Source organism: Myxine glutinosa, chromosome 11 (genome assembly GCF_964187855.1).
Source record: "Myxine glutinosa chromosome 11, kmMyxGlut1.1, whole genome shotgun sequence".
NCBI classification, from domain to species: domain Eukaryota; kingdom Metazoa; phylum Chordata; class Myxini; order Myxiniformes; family Myxinidae; genus Myxine; species Myxine glutinosa.
In genome coordinates this window covers 137,672,041-137,695,526 of record NC_136271.1, presented here as the reverse complement: position 1 = coordinate 137,695,526, position 23,486 = coordinate 137,672,041, and the positions used below count along the sequence as shown (strand labels likewise).

General features: G+C 43.7%; 1 protein-coding gene across 1 annotated transcript in view; it reads right to left on the bottom strand.

The window, feature by feature from the left end:
* The window catches only part of GMPPB (GDP-mannose pyrophosphorylase B), a gene marked incomplete in the record, with an annotated part of 77,263 nt that overhangs the window by 10,219 nt on the left and 43,558 nt on the right, over positions 1–23,486 (bottom strand). Inside the window, 4 exon segments of the mRNA XM_078765907.1 lie at positions 3,603–3,730; positions 4,003–4,081; positions 13,087–13,245; positions 22,517–22,659. Coding sequence (XP_078622033.1) covers positions 3,603–3,730; positions 4,003–4,081; positions 13,087–13,245; positions 22,517–22,659 — 509 coding nt within the window.

The following is a 23,486-nucleotide window of genomic DNA, read 5'->3' as shown; positions in this document are numbered from 1 at the left end:
TTTTCCCACCTGCAGAAGCTGTCATTCGATGGCAGACCGCCGATGAGTGAGGACATGTAAGTGAGCGCCGTCGGATTTTCGTTTTTGACAAAATGACGGAAAATTTTGAACAATGCTACTGCATCAAATTTTGTGTAAAGCTTGGCGATTCCCAAGTGGAAACGATCCGCAAGATTCAACACCGTTCATTCCATTATGAAGGAGGATTTGGGCTTCAGGAGAATCTCAACGAAGTTCGTACCAAAGCTGCTAACGATTGAGCAGAAGCAACTCCGTTTGGAGATCGCACAGGACATGCTGGAGACTGTGAACAGCGATCCCAGCTTCCTCAACACAGTGATCACTGGCGATGAGTCCTGGGTTTATGGGTACGACCCAGAAACCAAGTTGCAGTCATCACAATGGAAGCATCCAACATCCCCGAGGCCAAAAAACACAAAATTTGATGCAGTAGCGTTGTTCAAGTTTTTCCGTCATTTTGTCAAAAACGAAAATCCGACGGCGCTCACTTACATGTCCTCACTCATCGGCGGTCTGTCGTCCAATGACAGCTTCTGCAGGTGGGAAAAAATTCATGCGTGTGCATTAGGATCGCCTACATACGTGCACCGATCAACGCCTCCCTAGCTTCTTTTTTTTTTACGCACGAAAAATAAAGGTCGGATACTTTTTGAACACACTACGTAGCTTCAATGATTTTGAGATTTGGGCTTTGAGGAGACCATTCCATGTGTTGAAGGATTCTGGCTTCATCCTTCATTTGCATACAAGTTTTAATTATTCCAGCTGAGCGTTTTGGACCATTATCTTGCTGGAAGATGAAGTTCAGATCAATAAGTGTTGCACTACTCGGGATAGCATGGTGGATAAAAATTCGTTTATACCTTGCTGCAGTCAATATACCAGCAATTTTCCAACACCATTTGAGGAACTGAGCACCCCCAAACTTGAATTGAACCTCCCCCATGCTTAATTGTTGGCTTTACACAAAGCTCTTTAGTTTCAGTTCTTCTTTGTCTCACATACCGTGTTCGATTACATCCAAATAAATAAAACTGACTCCTCTGTCCAAAGCACCTTTTCCATAGCCCAGTTTCTGTGTTCTTGTGTACATTTTAGCCTTTTAATCTTGTTCCTCTTTCTCAACAAAGTTTTTCTTTCTGCAAAACATCCTTTAAGTCCTGATTTCAAAAGTGACCTTCATGCTTTTGATGAATGGACAACAACACCTGAGCCTTCTGCCAGTTCTGTTGTCAATTCATCGCTTGTCTTCTTTCTATTCCTTAAGGATATTGTCCTCAGTCCTGCTCATCTTTGTCAGACAGATCTTGGGGTCTTCCAGTCCTGGGTTTATCAATTACAGATGGTGTTTCTCTGTACTTCTTGATTATGCTTCGGATACCATGCCTTGAATATTGGGTGATACGAGCTATTTCACTCGATGATGTTCCTTCTTTATGCAGAAACACAATTCTATTGTGATCTGCTACTGAAGTTTTAGCCATTTTGTGTAAGATAACAGTTAAACCTGACAGATCTGTATTCTGCAGTACAAAAGTGGCCTTTTAGCTTTATGGATGTGTACAGAAGAATACCTGATGTTAATGATGATGAGCACCTGACAATGAGTCATCAACTGGATTTGATTGGTAAATGTGATGGAATAGCTACTATAAGACTTCATATGATCTACGTACTCGTGTATAGTTTACTTTGGGTTATTGTGATCACAAGTTTTTGAAGATTATGATCAATTTGAATTAAATATTGCTAAATCACAAGCTTGGTTTCTTCTCACCCAAACCAAAATGTATTATTAAGTCAACGTTGGAGTTGCAGTTTATCTCAAGAACTCCTAATACAGCCATCCCCCCCCCCCCCCCCCTCCGAACCCCCATTAGTACCTATGGCTGCACTTTCCTCTCCGCTACCACCTCCTATTTGTCTGTGTGCTGTACCATCCTCCAAACAGGCATGACTCCATTTACATCTCCCTCTCTGCCAACATGGGCCTATCACTTTCCCATTACAGACAGGCCGGTGGTCTCTCTGTCTTCTACCGCCTCCTCACTGATATTGCACCCTCTGCTCTTTCTGTGCGTCTTTTCTCTCACCTGTGGAACCAAGTTCCCCAGTTTGTTCAGTCCCGTTCTTCCCTCCCGGGCTTCAACACAGCTGTTCATCACTAACTCAGGTCACCATTACTCATGATTTTTTCTACCTCTAAATTACCACATTCCAAAGCACTCCTTTTTCCACATTATTGTGATTTTTAGCTCACCTGGAACAAAGTTCAGGGGAGCTTATGCGATGGTGCGTCGTCCGTCAGTCAGTACGTCCACACTTGAAACTTCTTCTCCGAAACCACTGAAGGGACTGTGACCAAATTTGGCACAAATGATATTTGCTGTGTTGTGACTAAAGTTTGTTCACGGCATTAGAAAAGATCGGGGTCTAAGGGGGTTTACCGGGGGTCAACGTGGATCCAGGTTTGCCCCCCCCCCCTCTCCCCCAAAATAGGAATTTGCTTTTTTCTCTGAAATTATGCACACTATTTTCATGAAACTTGACCACAACCTTCACCACCCGTGATGCACCAAAGTTTGTTCCTGGCATTAAAAAAAATCGGGGTCTAAAGTGGTCGATGCCAAAAATGCCCCCAAAAATGCCCCCCCTATGCTTGCCCCCAAAAAAGGTATTTGCTTTTTTCTCAGAACCTACACAAACAATTTTGATGAAAGTTCATCAAAACAACCTTCATCATCCGTGATGTACCAATGTTTGTTCAAGGCATTGGAAATATTTGGGTCTGAGGAGGTACACAGGGTGGGAGGAGGGGGGGTGGGGGGGTGGTTGCCCCCCAAAATAGGTATTTTTTGTTTGTTTGTTTGTTTATTTAAAGTCTTATGATTATGTTAGTATGATTCCACATGCTGCGCTGTCTTCTAGCAACCATTGAAATCGATTTAAAATACCTTTAGTCAGTGCAGTATAGTTTATTCGACCAGGTGAGCACCAGGGGTATTGCCCCTATGTGTTCACCTCCTCCCTCACCTCTTTTCATTTGTTAGTTATCAATTGTTTTGGTCCTTTTATGTTTTATCCCCGCTTTCTCCTTCTTGCTGCGTTTCATTCAGCTTGTGCGCAGCTTGTTCACCCCCACATATCCCTCGACTCCTTCCCTTCCCATTCATCTCACTCTCACTTCTACTCTGCTGCTGGTGTTTCGCCCTTTCCATTTTATTCCCTTCCATTCTGCTGTAGCTCTGCCACGAGACCTGATCTTGTATATACAAAAACACAGGCATATGAACAGATGAGAGAAATGACGACAACAAATAAATGAAGAAATTATGATGAGATCCCAGCAGACCATGAGCCGAAAGAATGTTTCTGTTATCACGTTCATAACTTTCATAAAGAAAGATTGAGTCGCATATTTTTAGAAAACTGGTCAAGTCATGGCAACTAAACAACCCTTAAACTCCTTCACCACTTAGGACTATGTGATAACAGTATATATCCTTTGTGGGAATTGCTCCTACATTCTAATTTGAAGCAGCAATAATGTGCATTAATTATTCCTCTTGAACCAAACACACCACAAGGACGTCTCCTACAGTGCAAGAACTTTGTAGCAGCTTCTCTGGTGCAGTACGTCGCAGTGCATGCAGGTACATGCACATGCCCGTCAAGAAGTCCTTGGGCTGGCCAATGTCCATCCAGAATCCTGCACTCAAACAAGGTACCCCGGGCACCCCATCCCCAAACATAATGGTGCTTTGCTAAAAAGAAAAACAACAATTACCCAGCCTGAATCTACAAATACAAACTGACTAACCAGAATAAAATGAGTAGCTGGTATCTGTAAAAGAAAAACTTGAAGGCAAACGTGTGCACTCCCAACTTAGTGATAATAGAACTGGGCTGAATAAATGCACCTGATAACTCTCATTATGTAAAAGGAAACACTTGATCGAGTATTTCAGCTTAAACACTCACCTTGAAGCTCCAAAGCATAAAGTTCTCCATCTTGAGCCATTGCAGGAAATATCTCCTTTTCAATAGATGTTGGTCGCAACTGAATGCAATTCAAAAATGATTAAACACAGGAAATTTGCATGGGTAGAAACATTGTTGCCTTAAAAGGTGAAAAGATAAATGGATGGATAAATAAAAATATGAATAAATGAATGAGTGCGTGAATAAACAAACAAAAAAATAAGTACGTCTATTCTATGTTCATTTCGTGAAGAAAAATTACAATTACGATATTACACCATATTAACGCTAAATATACGCAAAAGCATTTACAACTTCAACGACAATCGGTAGAGGGCATACCTCCACCAGGCTGAACAGTTTAAGTTTTGCATCCCACCGATAGGCCGGATCTGGATCCGGACCTGAACCAAAATCGAATCGACTGGTTATTGTTGCCTAGCCAATGCATCCACATAGTTTTTTCACAACTCGTCCACAATTTTTTAAACATCACGCTACATATCGTTTTTGGCCCCATCTCTCAATGGGAATGAAGAATCACTTTTAAAATTATCTTATTCAGAATTTCACCCAAATCTAATCATTTCATCCTTGTCATACACCTAACCTCTCCACCAAATTTTATCTGAATCCATCCACAACTTTTGAGATATCCTGTTCACAGACAGACAAACAAGAAATATGTCGTGCATAGCACAATACTTGCGAAATCCCTAAAATAAGTTGTTGACCTTTGGCCTATGTTGACATTTTGGCCGACGTTAACCTCAAAAATAATTGGTGGTTGAATTAACTGGCCTGATATGCAAATCATCTTCAAATTTCAAACTCTGCATGAGAAACAACAAAAGGCTCGTGGTGCGAGATCATTCACAACTCAGCTCAAAAAGCGCGATAGGTTGAAATGAAGCCCTGCCGATAACTAAATCGGTACACAAAGAGGTCAAATCAGGGTCCCACAATTGCTCAAAACCACAATATTCAAACCTGCGATATTTAAGGTTTTACTGTATATAAAGGTTTACACAAATGTACTAAAGACTGAAACATAAACATACAATTAATGATTATTTCGTATGCAGCCTGTGGCTGGTTGCATCATTGCTGGGAGCGCAGCTGTGCCGCTGATGTGGTACCCCCTGTTTCCAGTAATCTGGTACTCATTTTGCCGACCTCGGAAGGATTAGAGGCTGGGTCAACCCACCTCGTGTTATATAATTGCATGACAGGGCCTCAAACTCAAGACCCGAAGATCTATAAGCCAACCACTTTAACCATTAAGCCAACACCAGGCTCAACATACAATTAATTATAATGCGTATTCAGCATGTGGATGCGAGGTGGTCTGTATTATTAAGAGGGAAACTGGCAACGCCACTGGACATATCAATTGTCAAATGGAGTCAAAGTTTTTTAATCCAATTCTTTTTTTTAACACACCAAACACAACAGGAGGGAGGAGAAAGAAGGGTACTGGATTCTATGCTTCTGGAGACGAAGGACACCTTTAAACTCCAGACATTTATGCAAGTGGTATGCAGGATAAAGTGAAGCCAGGTGACTGGCCACAAAGAATGCAGTTTGGCAGCATGCTCTCAGGATGAGCCTTTTGTACCTTTTCTCGTTTCTCTGTTTCCCTGCCTTCTTAAAATGCCTTACAGCATTCTATCTCGAAACTGATCCTGACTTTTTCGACCATGACATCTCCATACATATACTGTCACGTGAAAAAGTTAATACACCCCATGTAAAGTTTTGACTTTTTCAACATATTTCAACACACAGCTATTTGATCTTCATTTCAACAATATTGATAGATAACGGTGATATAATATAACAAATATCATGAACAATTTACATTTTGTAGTCCATTGTATAATTTAAATAAACATAAATGCAAATTTCGCATGTGGAAAAAGTAAGCACACCCTTGGCTCTAATAGGTGGTATTGCCCCCTTTTGCAGAAACAACCTCAAGTTGACGTTTCTTATAACTGTCTACCAGTCTCTGACATCGACTGGGAGAAATTTTGCCCACTCCTCCATGCAGAATTCTTTCAGCTGTGCGATGTTTGAGGGGTTTCTTGCATGCACAGCTCGTTTCAAATCCCCCCACAACATCTCGATGGGATTTAGATCCGGGCTTTGACTTGGCCATTCCAGAACCCTCCATTTCTTTCTTTTCAGCCATTCCTTGGTGGATTTACTGGTATGTTTAGGGTCATTGTCATGTTGCAAGGTCCACCTTGGGTTGAGCGTCAACTTTCCGACAGATGGCCTCACATTATCCTCGAGCACCCTCTGGTACAATGAAAAATTCATATGATGGTGAGCTGCCCAGGCCCTGATGCAGCAAAGCTGCCCCAAACCATATTTCCATCACCATGCTTTACAGTTGGTATCAGGTTCTTGTGGTCAAATGCTGTCTTTGGTTTTCGCCAAACATGTCTTCTGGTACTGTGGCCAAATAGCTCCACATTTGACTCATCTGTCCAGAGCACATTGTTCCAGAAGTGCTGATCTTTGCCAAGGTGTTCATTGGCAAACTTTATTCTTGCCCTGATGTTCTTTCTGGACAGCAAAGGTTTCCTCCTGGCACACCTCCCATGTAGATCAAATTTGTGCAGCCTCTTTCTAATGGTAGACTCATGCACTTTGACATCAACAGTGGCAAACGCTACCTGTAGGTCCCGTGATGATATTCTGGGGTTCTTAGAGACTTCTTTCAGCATCTTGCGGTCTGCTCTCGGGCTGAACTTGCTGGGGCGGCCTGGCCTGAACAAGTTGGAAGTTGTTTGGAATCTTCTCCACTTGTAGATGATCTTCCGGACAGTCGAATGATTGATTTCAAATTGTTTGGAGATCTTTTTAAATCCCTTCCCAGACTCGTAGGCATCTATAACCTTCTTTCTGAAGGCCTCAGAGAGCTCTTTTGATCTAGGCATGGTGATGCCGCACACTTCAACAACAAAGAGCAAACCAAACTAAATGTCTGAGGTTTAAATATCACTTCCGGGTTCGGTTGCGAGAGGACGCTGGCGTTGCATATTCGCCGCTTCTCCGACTGGATGGATGTACAGGGTCCGCTTCTACCTTTCTGACCTGACATCTCACACCTGTCCTGCCTTTTCACACCCGCACGTGCCGCGTGTTCTCCGGCTGGATAACGGAATCTGCTTTTGATGGTACGGAATACGGAATTCGAAAGGCCCGCTCCCGTTGTTTGTGGCCGTGGCCTTGTTTGCCGGTGGCCTTGTTTGCCGCTGTGGTCTTGATTAGCGGCTGCAGTCGTTTGCCGCTGCGTTTGCCGCTGCGTTTGCCGCTGCGTTTGCCGCTTTGCCTCCTCGACCTTGGCCTCGTACTCGTCCCTTCGCTCCTGCCTGGCATGGCTCTGAAGTACTCCGCCGCAAGGCTTCTTCTGCTCAATACCCGCTCCACCCCATCATGCATCTCTGCCATCAAATCAAATGGACTCCTCCGACGACCCAGGTACATTCACCGTGGCTCCGGTCGCAAGTTTGTTTATTCGCAATCAGGTCACTCCATCCCCGTCCTCTGGTCGGCTCAGCGCACTCTCACTCTTCGTCCCAGCGCACCTGGTCACAGCAACCCACACGATCGCACCTCTTGCCTACGAACCCTGGCTAAATCACCTGAATTCATCCCTGCTGTTCAAAACAACATCAAGCTCACCCTGTTCAACACCCGGTCCCTCAACAATAAATGCCTCATCCTGAACGAATACATCCTGGATAACAAACTGGACTTTCTCTGTCTCACCGAAACCTGGCAACAACCTCTGGACTACTACACACTCAACCTCACCACACCCAGTGGATATTCCTACGTCAATAAACCACGCTCGGAGGGCCGAGGTGGTGGAATTGCCGTTATCCACCGTCAAGACATCAAGACCAACCTCATCTCCATCTCATCTGCTCCATCATTTGAACACCTGGCTTTAAAACTCTCTGGTCACACGCAGTCAGTCATGGCTGTCGTCTACCGCCCTCCCAAACCACACCCATCATTCCTGTCTGACTTCTCCTACTTTCTGACCCAGCTATGTTCCCTCTCCCCCTCAATCCTCCTCCTTGGTGATTTCAATATCCACATGGACTCCACTGACTTCACTGATTTACTCACCTGCTTTAACCTCACTCAACATGTCGACTTTCCTACCCATATCCGTGGTCACATTTTGGACCTTGTCTGCTCCACTGGATTAAATTTGCACCATCTCTATGGCTCCGACCTCACCCTCTCTGACCACTTAGCCATCACTCTGACCATCAACATCCCCGCCCCAACACCAAGGCATTATCGCACAATCAACTTCCGTAAGCTAAACGCTCTTTCACCTACCTCATTCTCATCCACCCTCTCTGAAAAAATGTCCACTTCTCCCTTCATTGACCTCCACACCCCTTCCGACCTCACTGACTACTACAACCACACTCTCTCCTCCTGCCTTGACCAGCTTGCGCCTGTAAAAACCAAAACAGTTTCTTTCACCCATTCTGCTCCCTGGTTTACCCCTGAACTCCACCTGATGAAAACTCGTGCTCGCCAACTTGAAAGACTCCGCAATAAAACGGGTCTCACAGTTCACTCCCAAGCCTACAAGGACCACATACAACACTACAAAGATGCCCTCTCCCGCGCCCGCTCTGCCTACTACTCTCAAATTATCCACTCTGGCTCCGGAAACCCAAAAGCACTCTTCTCGACAATAAACAAACTCCTCCGCGCCCTGAACACCACCACCCAGTCATTCACAGTAGACAACTGCATCTCCTTCCTCTCTTTCTTCCAACGCAAAATTGACAACATCTACAACAGCTTGACCACCGCCGCACCCGCTCCCCCTCCAACCACCTGCCCCCCCTTGTCCTGCCATCCCCTGTCTCGGTTCTCCCCAATCTCTCCTACTGACCTCTCTGAACTCCTCATAGGAATGAAAACTGCCACCTGCACTCTTGACCCCATCCCCTCCAGCTTTGTCAAAGCCTCCCTCCCTGCTCTCTCTCCACTTATCATTGCAACAATAAACTCCTCCCTGTCTACAGGCATCGTCCCACCTTCCCTCAAAATTGCTGCTGTTACCCCCATTCTAAAAAAACCTGGTCTAAACCCTGACACCCTAAACAACTTCAGACCCATCTCCAACCTACCCTTTCTGTCAAAAGTTTTGGAACGCGCTGTAGCCACTCAACTCAAACATCATCTCTCTGCCAATAACTTGTATGAAACATTCCAATCCGGATTCCGCTCCAACCACAGTACTGAAACTGCTCTCCTCAAAATCACCAACGACCTTCTCCTCTCCTCTGACGCTGGCAACCTCAACATTCTCGTCCTCCTCGACCTCAGCGCTGCCTTTGACACCATCGATCACACTATCCTCCTCACCCGACTTGAATCCACCTTTAACGTCACCGGCACTGCCCTCTCTTGGATTAAATCATACCTCTCTGACAGATGCCAGTTCATCTCCATCAATAACTGCAAATCCCCCACTGCTCCCCTCCCCCAAGGTGTCCCCCAAGGTTCAGTTCTTGGCCCCCTCCTCTTCATCCTTTACCTGTCCCCGCTCGGTCACTTAATCCGCCGTCATGGTCTCCAATTCCACTGCTTCGCTGATGACATCCAGCTTTTCATCTCCACCAAGTCCGTCTCCACCGACACCCACTCTATCCTGACAAACTGCATCACTGAAATAAAATCCTGGCTTCAAATCAACTTCCTCAAGCTTAACTGTGATAAATCTGAAATAATCATCATTGGCCCAAAAACGCTCACAAAATCCACCCATAACTTTGCCCTCAACATCGACGGTATCCCAGTATCCACCTCCCCTCACATCCGGAATCTTGGCGTCATCTTTGACCAAACCCTTTCCTTCGACAAATACACTAAACAGATCACAAAGTCAGCCTTCTTTCACCTGAAAAACATTGCCCGGCTCCGCTCATCCCTCTCCTCCACGGCTGCAGAAACCCTCATCCACGCCTTCATCACCTCCCGTCTGGACTACTGCAATAGCCTCCTCTATGGTTCACCCTCAAAAATCACCAATAAACTCCAATACATTCAGAACTCCGCTGCCCGTCTACTCACTCATTCCCGGACCCGTGACCACATCACCCCCGTCCTTTACAAGCTTCACTGGCTCCCCATCCCCCAGAGAATCCAGTACAAAATCCTCCTCTTGACATACAAAGCCCTCCATAACCTGGCCCCATCCTACCTGGCTGACCTCCTCTCCAGACACACTCCCACCCGCAACCTCCGCTCTGCTGGTACCAACCTCCTGACCCCCTCCATCCGGACCAAATTCAGATCCTGGGGGGACAGGGCCTTCTCCATTGCTGCTCCCACCCTCTGGAACTCACTACCTCACACCATCAGAGACTCCTCCTCACTCACCACATTCAAAACATCACTAAAGACCCACCTGTTCAACGCTGCATTCAACATTCAACCCACAGCATTTAACCCCTGACTATCTCTTCTCCTTCTCCCTCCTTTTGCTTTAAATATTTCCCTATTGATTCTTGTCTTGTCTTTTTGATTCTTGTCTTATATATATGCCGTATATCGCTGCTGTTTGTTTTCTTGATTCTTGTCTTTTTGCAATTGTTGTTTTCATGTATTGTTATGCATTATGTTTTCCACTCTGTCAAAGCGCCTTTGGGCTTCTGGAAAAGCGCTATACAAAATAAATGAATTATTATTATTATTATTAAATAAGACAGGTTCCTCTAAGATCCTCTCTAATGATGTTCTAATCATTTGCACCTGAGCTGGTGCACCTGATTCTAATTTTAGGTATTTGAAGTAGTGATAAATGTAGGGGTGTACTTACTTTTTCCACATGCGAAATTTGCATTTATGTTTATTTAAATTATACAATGGACTACAAAATGTAAATGTTTCATGATATTTGTTATATTATATCACCTTTATCTGTCAATATTGTTGAAATGAAGATCAAATAGCTGTATGTTGAAATATGTTGAAAAAGACAAAACTTACATGGGGTGTACTTACTTTTTCACGTGACTGTATACTATTTGTAGATATATTGTTAAGCATCTAAATTAAACATCCTTGAACAAGACCGAGAGTAAGTGTGGAATGCACAGTATTGCCACATAGTGTATAAAAAGTGCTGTTATGAGCTGTTGATGCAAGGAGTAGGGAACAGCATTTTGAGGCATTATTTTTATGCCTCCGCAGTCGAATGAATGAATGAATGAATGAATGAATGGATCGCTTTAAGGCCATTTTCTCCCCGCTAGAGCAGGGGATAGCCCTGCGGGCCCCATGACAATCATGGTTCCCTGTTTGAGGCAATGTTTTTTTATGGCCGGATGCCCTTCCTGACACCAACCCTTGGTCCCCTCTTACGATGCGCAGGGATACTGTATACCTATTCTAAATCGGGGTACACACCGGGATCATTCATCCCAGCAAGCTGGTACTCAATTTGCCGACCTCAGAAGGATGACAAACTGAGTCAACCCCCTGGCGTTAATTCAGCGATTGACCGGAATTCGAACTCAGGATCCTAGGATCCCAAGCCTGCACCCTAACCGCTAAGCCAATACCAAGCTCGAATGCTGGAGGCATTAAGTTGTTGGGTTGTCTGTCCGGCTGTCTGTCTGTGCCTACGTTAGTACATTATCATTTTTATGACCAGGATGACTTGTGAACCACTGAATAGATTTCAACCAAACTTGCCACAAGTGCGTGCTGTAATACAAAGAGGAACTGATTCGATTTTGGGTTCAACAGATCAAATATATTGTGCCCTTTGCAGCAGCTGCTAGTCTGTCCATCCAATAAGGGACATAACACTCAATTTTAACCACCAATTATCATTTAGAGTCCAAGCTATTAAGTATTTTGCAAAATAAATTACTTTATAACATGGTCATAAATGCACAATAGCAGGGTAAAATATAATATATTTGGCGTGTAATATTTGTACATTAAATTCTTAATGGTTAATCACTCCTTGGCGATGGTCCTGACAGAGACATCCTGATGTATATCCATCACGTAAATGCTACACAACTAGTTTTCCTAATGTACGTACATGCATTTATGACTTTGCTTATTTATGATCAGGCAGTCAATCTTATATCTTCTATTTCATCTTCTTCTTCTTCTTCTTATTCTTATTCTTAAAAAACAGGCGTGATCCTCCTGCATGCCACCCATCTTGCTAAATCAGCAGCTGTTTTACACATGCAAACAAATTATTTACTACAACTGTCTAAACTGCTATGAACAAAACAAAAATATTCATCACTTTCAACCATACATTGTGCGTTAAATTGGCGAGTGTTTTTTGTTAAGTTTCTTTTGACAAGTCACTTGTTGCGTCGCTACATCATCTCAAAACTGTGTCCAAAAATTATTACTATGCCATTTAAGCTACGTCGTCGCCATTTCCCAATTTCACCAGAATTTGCCATGACAATTCTGGTAACCCCCGCTGGTTGGCTAACCCCCGCTCTAGCAGGGAAAATGGCGTTAAAATGCATGTTGTGTTGTGTGTTGCCATGACAATAAATAAGGCCCAAGGAGAAACACTACAAATATTTGGCCTTCACCTGGAACAAAGAGTGTTTTCCCATGACGAACGATGTCACTTTATCACAAGCAACACAATTTCACAGCATCAGTTACCATGGCTATTCACAATATCGCTGATTTGCCAAATAATATAATTCTCCGAGAAGCACTCCTGCAACAATTCAAACAATCTCAGCTTCAAGGCCAACGAACAAATCAGACGTCAAACATGTATTTTTGTACAGGCCACATCCACATAAACATTGATCTCATCACAACATTAATAAACCTAAACTTGCATCCTGACTACAAGGCAGAACAAGGTCAGCAATATGTCAACAACAGAACCTTGGTGTACATCAACAAATACTCACATTCACTATTTACTAATTGTCATTTCACCGGGTCCCTTCACTAGTTTAACATAAAAGTAATGCAAACCAGACAACACCACTCACATACATGAATATGCTCAATGTAAGGGTTTTGACCCACCTGAATGCGGTCCAGCACACTTGGGTTGAGCATGTACATTCCGGCATTGATCTTGTTAGAAACGAAGACCTGGGGTTTCTCCACAAAACGTTGTATGCAGCCAGTGTCAGCATCACACATCACCACACCATATTTAGAAGGCTCCTCCACCCGTGTCACCTGCAGGACCCCACAGCAAGTAAATAAAGTTTCATTAAGCGCTTGTCTTCTGGGTTACACAACACTTCACAAATCTGCAAGTATGATATTCTAATGGTCAATCTGAAATATTATCTGACAGTGGAGTTGAAAAAAACTAACCAGATTTTAAAGGTACTAATCAATACCTGATCCCTCTGGGAGCGAGGAGATTTGTTTTCAGAATTGGCAACATTTCCCACCCACAATGCCTGCCTGCTCCCTCCAGCATAAACCACGTGCACAGCCAAAAATCTCTAGTTGGCTCCTCACAGTAGCAGGGGTGGGGGAGGGTTGGGAGGTTATTTAATGCCAATGACCTGACCCTGGGTACCCGGAGGACGAATGCAAAATTTGGTGGAGGTCGGCCAAGCTATTTTCAATTCCATAAGGAACAGACACACAATCTTTGCCATATTTAAAATATAGTACAAATCCCTAATTAGACAGATATGAGAGCATGGAAACAAGCAAGTTTTCATCGACACAAAACAAATGAATATCCTCGAAATGAATTTCTACCAAAATATAAACCAAGTCAATTGCCGGTTATTTTGTGGTGTCTATGTAAATATGTAAATAAAACATAACAGCTAGTAACAACAACAACAACAACAAGCATTTTAAGGCCATTTTCCCTGCATGAGCGGGGGTTAGCCTTGCGGTCCCCATGACAATTTTCTACATTTTGCCCTATTTTCTGCATCTCCCCTTGTTAACCCCCTTGCTCGCATTTCTTCTTCGACCATCTTTAGCCAAGTCTTTCTCGGTCTTCCCAGTCCTCTACTTCCTTCCACATTCATTTCCATCACTCTTCTCAACCAGTCACTTTCATCCTTCCTCTCTCTCAATGATACTCCACACATCCACCGAACCATTCGCATTTCCACCCTTTCAGGCCTTCGTTGCTGCTCGATGTTCATTTCCCATGTCTCGCTCCCATAAATCATAACACTTCTCACACATGCAGCATACACCTTTCCCTTCAGCTTCAACGACACTCCCCTCATCATCAGCACACCAGTCAGTTCCTGAAACTTCTTCCATGCACATCTCACTCTAGCAACAGTTGCCGAGTCTGATCCACCTTCTCCATTCAGCATGTCTCCTAGGTAACAAAATGTTTTCACACCTTCCAGCTTCACGCCGTCTCCAAGATCTAACTCAACATTTCCTCCATCTGCAGCTCCCTCTGTGCACACCTTACATTTGAATGTCGCTGCCACACTGGTTAATGACTCTCTCAAACCACTACATTTTTGATGAACCCACTCAGTGCACATTGTAGATTGAATTGAGTTCACTCCGACACCCTTCCTGCACATAGCACATGGCCAATTCCCAGTTCTTTCCACCTCACCACGTGCTTTACCACTTGCCATCACCTTTGTTTTTCCGATATTCACCTTCAGACCTTTCGTCTCCACACATTCCTTCCACTTGTTCATCTTCTCCTTCAGTCCATCCATACTTTCTGCAATCACCAACAGATCATCTGCATTCAACAACTCCCACGGTAAACCCTCCTTTACGTTCCGAGCCAGTACCTCCATCACAGCTACAAATAGTAGTGGACTTAGTACCAACCCCTGATGCACTTCCACCTTCACCTCACACTCACCACTGTTCCCGTCCTTCGTCCTTACAGCTGTGCGCGCTCTTTTGTACATTGACATCACTACTCTGATCAACCATTCCTCCACTCCTAACTTCTAGTTAAACTAGTAACGGCTAGTAAAAAAGGGCAAATTAATACAAACTATAATTATTTGAAAAGAAAATCCCAAAGGCCCCCAGAGCCATGGAATATGTTGTGCTCTTCTGTACTGTCATACCTGGGCTGTTAATTGGTGCAAGTTTGTTGTTGCTTTAAAAATGTACACCAGTCAAGCAAAATTGAGAGCTACTTGGATGGTAGAGGCTCCTTATTATAAACTATAAGTAATAGTATACACAAGGTCCACTGTATAACACAGTCTTGCATCATGTCCAAAGCTGAACTAGTTCACAATGTGACCGATCCCGCTAGCATCTAGCCATCCTTCTGGAATGCACACGTTGTAATAATCAGAGATACAACATTGTCTCAGAGCTGAGTTTAATCATGATCGATCTCAGACAGCATCTAATGGGAGAACCAGCAATCATAGTATTAGAATTACTTCAGGTACATACAGGTACATACAGATGATATCTATTCAAGCGAGCATGCAGCGCACAATGCAGAATCCTTACCATTCTACGGAAGCCCGGAGATGCTACAGAATTACATGGCACAGAACTACCTTCTGCACTGAACGGCAGTCTCTTTATAGGAGCCGCGAAGGAGCTGCGTAGTGGCAATGAGTAGAATAACACCAGGGTCGTAACTTAGATGACAATTTCACCACAGCACACTCATAATCTTTCTTCTCTTCTCTTCTCTTCACTTGTTACATATAATTGAGTTCATTTCATCACATACGATACCCATTATGCCATCTTCCTCAATGTTAGACTCAAGCTGTGCTCACACGAATAATTCATAGTAACTAATATTCATTCCCAGGAATTAGGATCCAGAATAAAGTTTTGACAGTCACATGAAAATATTGAATGAGGGTCACACAGCAGGTAGCAAACTAGTGGGTGGCACGAGATGGCGTCGCAGTCGATCATATGATTTTCATCATTATATGGCAGGTATGTGATGCAGTTGTTAGTCAACTTGGTCACTAGCTTATTTTCCACAAAGCAATACATGCTACAACTAGAACAACGCTCGTCGACGTCAGGAGGTCGACCAATATGCCTCCACCCACATTATTACATTATTATAATACTTGTACCAAGTTTGCTTTAAATTCATTCAGCAGTTCTCAAGTTATCAAATTTTTACCTGACATGACCTCTGACCTTTGACATCTTGACCCCAAAGTCTAATCGGTTAATCTTTACATCATTATACATATCTGTACCAAGTTTGAATTAGATCACTTCAGCTGTAATCAAGTTATAGACCTATTACAGACTTTGACTTTGACCCCAAAGTCTAATGAGTTAATATTTACATCATTATACATAACTTTTGATTTTTTTTTTTTTTTTATATACATAATCAAGGCTCGTGAAAGAGCTAACATTTATCACACAAACAAATCAAACAGACAAACAAACAAAGTGTATAAAAAGGGGAGCGGTAGACAAGATGGGGAGAGAAGGGGAAGCACATAAACACAACATTTGTGAGGGACATCAGGAATGTGTGGGAGGGAGAGGGCTTGTGGGGAGGCGGCGTGGGAAGTATAAACTTGGGTGGGGTGGGAGAAGTACAAACACAAGGACACCAAGGACTTCCAGGAAAGAAGTTGGTATTTCAAAAAAGAGGCTTTGGGGTGAAATTAGCGGGGGTAGAACAGATCAAGGTTTTGGATGGGGGAAGATAAGAGATGGTGGTGAACAGCTGTTTTAAAGACCTGGAGGGAGGAGGGGTATTGAAGTGAGTGGGGGAGTCTGTTCCAGAGGCGGGAGAAAAGAGAAATGAAAGAGTAAAGGTGAGCAGAGAGTCTTGATTTTGGCAATTTAACCATAAGAGGGTTGCTGGCAGATCTTGTGCGACCTTTAGGAATATTTGGGGGACAGAGCCCAGAGAGAGCTGGAGGAGCAAGGCCGGAGAGGAGTCGGTAGAAGACAAAGACCACCAACCTGCCTGAGGGTGAGTAAGTGAAAGGCCCTCGGAGGTAGCTTCATCACGGGAGATTCCAATGATTCTGAACGCTTTGGTTTCAACAGCGTGAAGACGAGCTAGGTGTGAGGCAGGAGCACCAGCCCAGAGGGGAGAGCAGTATTCCATTGAGCTGCGGATGAAGGCCTTGTATGTGGTGAGGAGCTCAGGTGTGCCAAGGAAGGACTTCGCACGATGGAGGATGCCCAGTCGGCGACTGGCTTTGGAGGCCAGATTTGAAATGTGGTTTTCCCAGGAAAGATCATGGCAGATAGTGAGACCCAAAAGCTTGAGTGACAGAACTTCTTGGAGAGGATTATTCAGAAAGTGGATGGAAGGGTTGTCCAGTCGGTCTTTTCGGAGAGACATCGTAAGAGAGTGAGATTTGTCAGGATTGAAAGACATGTTCCACTTGTTTGCCCAGTCAGTGATTTTGTCTAAGTCTGCAGAGAGAGAGGAGGCTGCAGACTGCCGATCTGAGGGATGAGGGATGAAGCGGCAGAGAGTGGAGTCATCAGCAAAGAGATAGAGAGGATTTTCAAGAGAGTCGGAGAGATCATTGATGAAGACCAGAAAAAGCACAGGGCCCAGAACACTGCCTTGGAGAACTCCAGCCTGAACAGTAAGAGGAGATGAGAGAAACCCATTCAGGGCCACACGTTGACGACGACTAGAGAGGAAGTCCGCCAGCCATGCGTGTAGATTTCCATGGAAACCAAAGGAGGAGAGTTTGGTGAGCAGAGCGGGGTGCCAGACCGTATCGAGGACACGTGATATATCGAGGGAGACAGCTCTAATTTCCTGTTTGGCATTGAGGACCTCCATCCATTGTTGAGACAGCAGAAGCAGCATGTCCAGAGTAGAGTGACCTGGTCTGAAACCAAATTGATGATCAGAGATCAAGCCATTGGAGAAGAGGAAAGATTGCATATCCGAAACAATGATGGATTCCATGACTTTGCTGATAATTGGGAGAAGGCTGATTTGTCTGTAGTTGCTAGGATCTGTTTTTGCACCTTTTTTGTGCAAAGCGGTGATGTTGGCTGATTTCCAAGCAGATGGCAGTTGACCTTGAGCAAAAGAGGGTGAAAAGAACAGAGAGAGAGGGAGTGAAAGAGCGAAAGAACAGGATTTTAGGACCCGTGGGCTGATGCCGTCAGGTCCAGTTGCAGAATCAGAGTCGAGGGTTGACAGAAACCTTTCCACCTTGTCAGGAGGAAAGGACACAGAGTCCAGGAGCAGCTGGGTACGACTGGGTACGGTGGGTACAGAGAGGGATGGGTTTGGGACACAAGATTTAGAGGCAAACAAAGAGTTGAGGCATTCAGCTTTTTCACGTGCGGAGTCAGCTGTGTAGCCGTTTGAGGTGAGGGAGGGGATGGAGGGGGAACAAACACCAGAAACAGATTTGACCAGATGCCACCAGGATTTGGAAGAGGAAGACAGATAAGAGAGTTCGGCCTTGAGAACGGAGAGATATTGTTTCCTGGCTCTCCTGATGGTGGACACACACTTGTTCCGGACTTTGTGAAAGGAAATGAGATTTCCTTCCGTTGGTTTTGCTTTCCAGGAGACGAAGGCAAGCGTTAAGATTTCCCTACAATGGAACCAAGGGGCCTAACCCGAACCATGGAAAACAGCCCCAGACCATTATTCCTCCTCCACCAAACTTTACAGTTGGCACTATGCATTCGGGCAGGTAGGCGTTCTCCTGGCATCTGCCAAATCCAGATTCGTCCGTCGGACTGCCAGATGGTGAAACGTGATTCATCACTCCAGAGAACGCGTTTCCACTGCTCCAGAGTGGAATGGCGGAGAGTTTTACACCACTCCAGCTGACGCTTGGCATTGCGCATGGTGATCTTAGGCTTGTGTGTGGCTGCTAGGCCATGGAAACCCATTTCATGAAGCTCCCGAGGAACAGTTGTTGTGCTGACCTTGCTTCCAGGGGCAGTTTGGAACTCGATAGTGAGCGTTGCAACCGAGGACAGACAATTATTACATGCTACACGCATCAGCATTCTGCCATCCCGTTCTGTGAACTTGTGTGGCCTACCACTTCACGGCTGAGCTGTTGTTGCTCCTCGACATTTCCACTTCACAATAACAGCACTTTGACTGGAGCACCTCTAGCAGGGCAGAAATTTGACGAACTGACTTGTTGGAAAGGTGTCATCCTATGACGGTGCCACGTTGAAAGTCACTGACCTCTTCAGTATGGCCCATTCTACTGCCAATGTTTGTCTATGGAGATTGCATGGCTGTGTGCTTGATTATATATACCTGTCAGCAATAGGTATGGCTGAAACAGCCGAATCCACTAATTAGAAGGGGTGTCCGCATACTTTTGATCATGTAGTGTACCTGCACCAAGTTTGACTAAGATCCCTTCAGCCGTTCTCAAATTATCGCGGTAACGAAAACCTATCATGGATGGAAGGACAGCCAGACGGACAACCTGAAAACATAATGCCTCCGGCAACTTCGTCAACGGAGGCATAGAAATGTCTATCAATAAAAGTTCATTTCCCTTAATACTGTTATTTTCTTGAAGATGAAATTCCAATAACTGAAACTTGTGAGTAATTCTGCATCGCACAAGTGACTTACAGCCAGCCTTTCCACTTAATATGGAGAACTCTCGTAAATATAAGGGAGATTTCTTAAACTGTTCCAAGATCATCATCAGGATGTTTCAATAGGCCCATATAAAATGATTTTACCATTCCCCTGGCATTATTCGAACAACTTAAGGGGGCATTATACCATTGAAGGCAAAAAAAAAACCATTTTTTTTACAAATATACAAATGCATCAATTAAAATGTTTGTTTCCTAGTATTGTATATACTAGGGCATGCCCGTACTATATATATATCTAAAATTATATCCCCCCCCCCCCTCTATTTACATGAAATGGTTTGGTCCATTCGCAAAGCCAAAGCGAACGGCTTGCGAGTACGGTGACAATCCCCCCCCCTCTATTTACATGAAATGGTTTGGTCCAAAGCGAACGGCTTGCGAGTACGGTAGAACCCCCCCCCCCTCTATTTACATGAAATGGTTCGGTCCATTCGCAAAGCCAAAGCGAACGGCGAACGGCTAAATCGCCATAGCTCGGTAACTACTTGTCCGATTAATATGAAACCTTGAAAAGGCACATCCTCAGGTCCCCAGCAATATACCTGGCAAGTTTCAAGTATATCGGACCCGTGGTTGTCGAGAAACAGCGGTCACAGACATACACACACACATACACACACACATACAGAGATTACTGGAATTATAGATAGATGTACCAAGTTTGAACGTAAATGGACTTGTCATAGAGAAGATATAAGCTGTAAAGTGGTAATTCATCATTTGTATGCATCTGGTTACCATGGTAACCATGCATAATATAATGCTATGTAATGTATACCAATGTAATGTTCATATATCAAGCAACATGTACATATATAGTTTTGCATATTTTCAATCAAGACATTTTATCAAAAAGTGCATTACTGTGATTCAGTGTTGTTTTTACTGTGTTCAGTGTAATGGGGAGCTTATATCTTCTCTATGACAAGTCCATTTACGTTCAAACTTGGTACATATATACAATACTAGGAAACAAACATTTTAATTGATGCATTTGTATATTTGTAAAAAAATGTTTTTTTTTTGCCTTCAATGGTGTAATGCCCCCTTAACCATATTAGCTGGAAAATGTTATTTGAAATGAAACTATCACAACACAAACAATGCATGTTATCCATTAAATGCAGTCACGTGAAAAAGTAAGTACACCCCATGTAAAGTTTTGACTTTTTCAACATACAGCTATTTGATCTTCATTTCAACAATATTGATAGATAAAGGTGATATAATATAACAAATATCATGAAACATTTACATTTTGTAGTCCATTGTATAATTTAAATAAACATAAATGCAAATTTCACATGTGGAAAAAGTAAATACACCCTTGGCTCTAATAGGTGGTATTGCCCCCTTTGGCGGAAACAACCTCAAGTGGGCGTTTCTTATAACTGTCTATCAGTCTCTGACATCGACTGGGAGAAATTTTTGCCCACTCCTCCATGCAGAATTCTTTCAGCTGTGCGATGTTTGAGGGGTTTCTTGCATGCACAGCTCGTTTCAAATCCCCCCACAACATCTCGATGGGATTTAGATCCGGGCTTTGACTTGGCCATTCCAGAACCCTCCATTTCTTTCTTTTCAGCCATTCCTTGGTGGACTTACTGGTATGTTTAGGGTCATTGTCATGTTGCAAGGTCCACCTTCGATTGAGCTTCAAATTTCCGACACATGGCCTCACATTATCCTCAAGCACCCTTTGGTAAAAGGAAAAATTAATAGTGGATTCTATGATGGTGAGCTGCCCAGGCCCTGATGCAGCAAAGCTGCCCCAAACCATAATATTTCCACCACCATGCTTTACAGTTGGTATCAGGTTGTTGTGGTCAAATGCTGTCTTTGGTTTTTGCCAAACATGGCTTCTGGTACTGTGGCCAAATAGCTCTACCTTTGACTCATCTGTCCAGAGCACATTGCTCCAGAAGTGCTTGTCTTTGCCCTACGTGTTCATTGGCAAACTTTAGTCTTGGCCTGATGTTCTTTCTGGACAGCAAAGGTTTCCTCCTGGCACACCTCCCAAGTAGATCAAATTTGTGCAGCCTCTTTCTAATGGTAGACTCGTGCACTTTGACATCAACAGTGGCAAACGCTACCTGTAGGTCCCGTGATGACATTCTGGGGTTCTTAGAGACTTCTTTCAGCATCTTGCGGTCTGCTCTCGGGCTGAACTTGCTGGGGCGGCCTGGCCTGAACAAGTTGGCAGTTGTTTGAAATCTTCTCCACTTGTAGATGATCTTCCGGACAGTCGAATGATTGATTTCAAATTGTTTGGAGATCTTTTTTAATCCCTTCCCAGCCTCGTAGGCATCTATAACCTTCTTTCTGAAGGCCTCAGCGAGCTCTTTTGATCTAGGCATGGTGACGCCGCACACTTAAACAACAAAGACCAAACCAAACTAAATGTCTGAGGTTTAAATAAGACAGATTCCTCCAAGATCCTCTCTAACAATGTTCTAATCATTTGCACATGAGCTGGTGCACCTGATTCTAATTTTAGATATTTGAAGTAGTGATAAATGTAGGGGTGTACTTACTTTTTCCACATGCGAAATTTGCATTTATATTTATTTAAATTATACAATGGACTACAAAATGTAAATGTTTCATGATATTTGTTATATTATATCACCTTTATCTATGAATATTGTTGAAATGAAGATCAAATAGCTGTATGTTGAAATATGTTGAAAAAGTCAAAACTTTACATGGGGTGTACTTACTTTTTCACGTGACTGTATATTTGTGAAGATAAGTGCTGCTCACTTGTTGCATGGGACTGAATTCACAGTCATACAAACTCAAGACAATGTATGAAAAAACAATGTGAGCGAATAAAGAAGGCAAAAAGTTGATAAAGAAACATGTCGAAAAAAAAGGCACAGTCATTAGCATCACAAAATTGGCTTACGACAATGGAGCCTTGGCGTCGGTGATGCTGATGAAAGGAGATGAGCTGCTCAAAAGGGAAGTCACAAATCACATCACTGTTTAAAACGAAGAATGGTTCATTGTCTTCTGCCAGTACTTGCTGGGCTAATGCCAGTGGCCCCGCTGGTAAACACACACACAAAAACCTAGCTTCCTTTACCCTCCATTCAATTTAAAAAATGAGTATTCAATTCACAACCGGCAACTTCTACATAGCACCCACGAACCAACAGTGTCCAAACTACACTGATGAAAGCTATAAAAACTTCATAGTAGAGAAAACTGCTACTCAAAATTGGCAAAATCAACAGCACAGTTAAATATTTATACTATAAATGGAGCCATGTGTCTGTCTGTCCATGCATGTGTGCGATTTCCACCCATTGGTTGAATTGCCTGACTCCACCCACAATTTATATTTTACCACCGCCATATTTCTATACTCCGTATGGATCTGAGGTTTCATGTGCCTCTTTTGTAAATCTCGCACTTTCTGACTCTCTCACAGCTCTATTTTAACTCTCATTCGATATCCAATTTCATTTTTCATCGTGAAGAAAATGGTTTAAGGCTTGGTTGCAAAAAAGTGGAAAAAAATTCATACAGATATTGTTATTTCAGGCAAAACAAAACTCATTTTCATTTCAAGGCAAAACTCATTTTAATAACCGTTTCTAGCGAGAGTGATTAGGGGAGGTGGATGATGAGAGAGGAAAGAGGGAGGAGGAAAGGGGGAGAGTGTGGGAGTGGGGTGGAGGGAGAGAGGAGGAGAGGATGAGGGATGAAGTGAGGGGGACAGAGTAAAGGGGGGGGGGGGGGGGGGAGAAAAGAGCAAGGGAAAGGAGAGGGGAATGAGTAAGGGTTGGAGGGTGGGAACAGAGTGCTGGGGAGTGAGAGAAAGGGAGGGGAGTGAGAGGAGACAGAGGAAGGTGACAGTGAAAAAGAGGAGG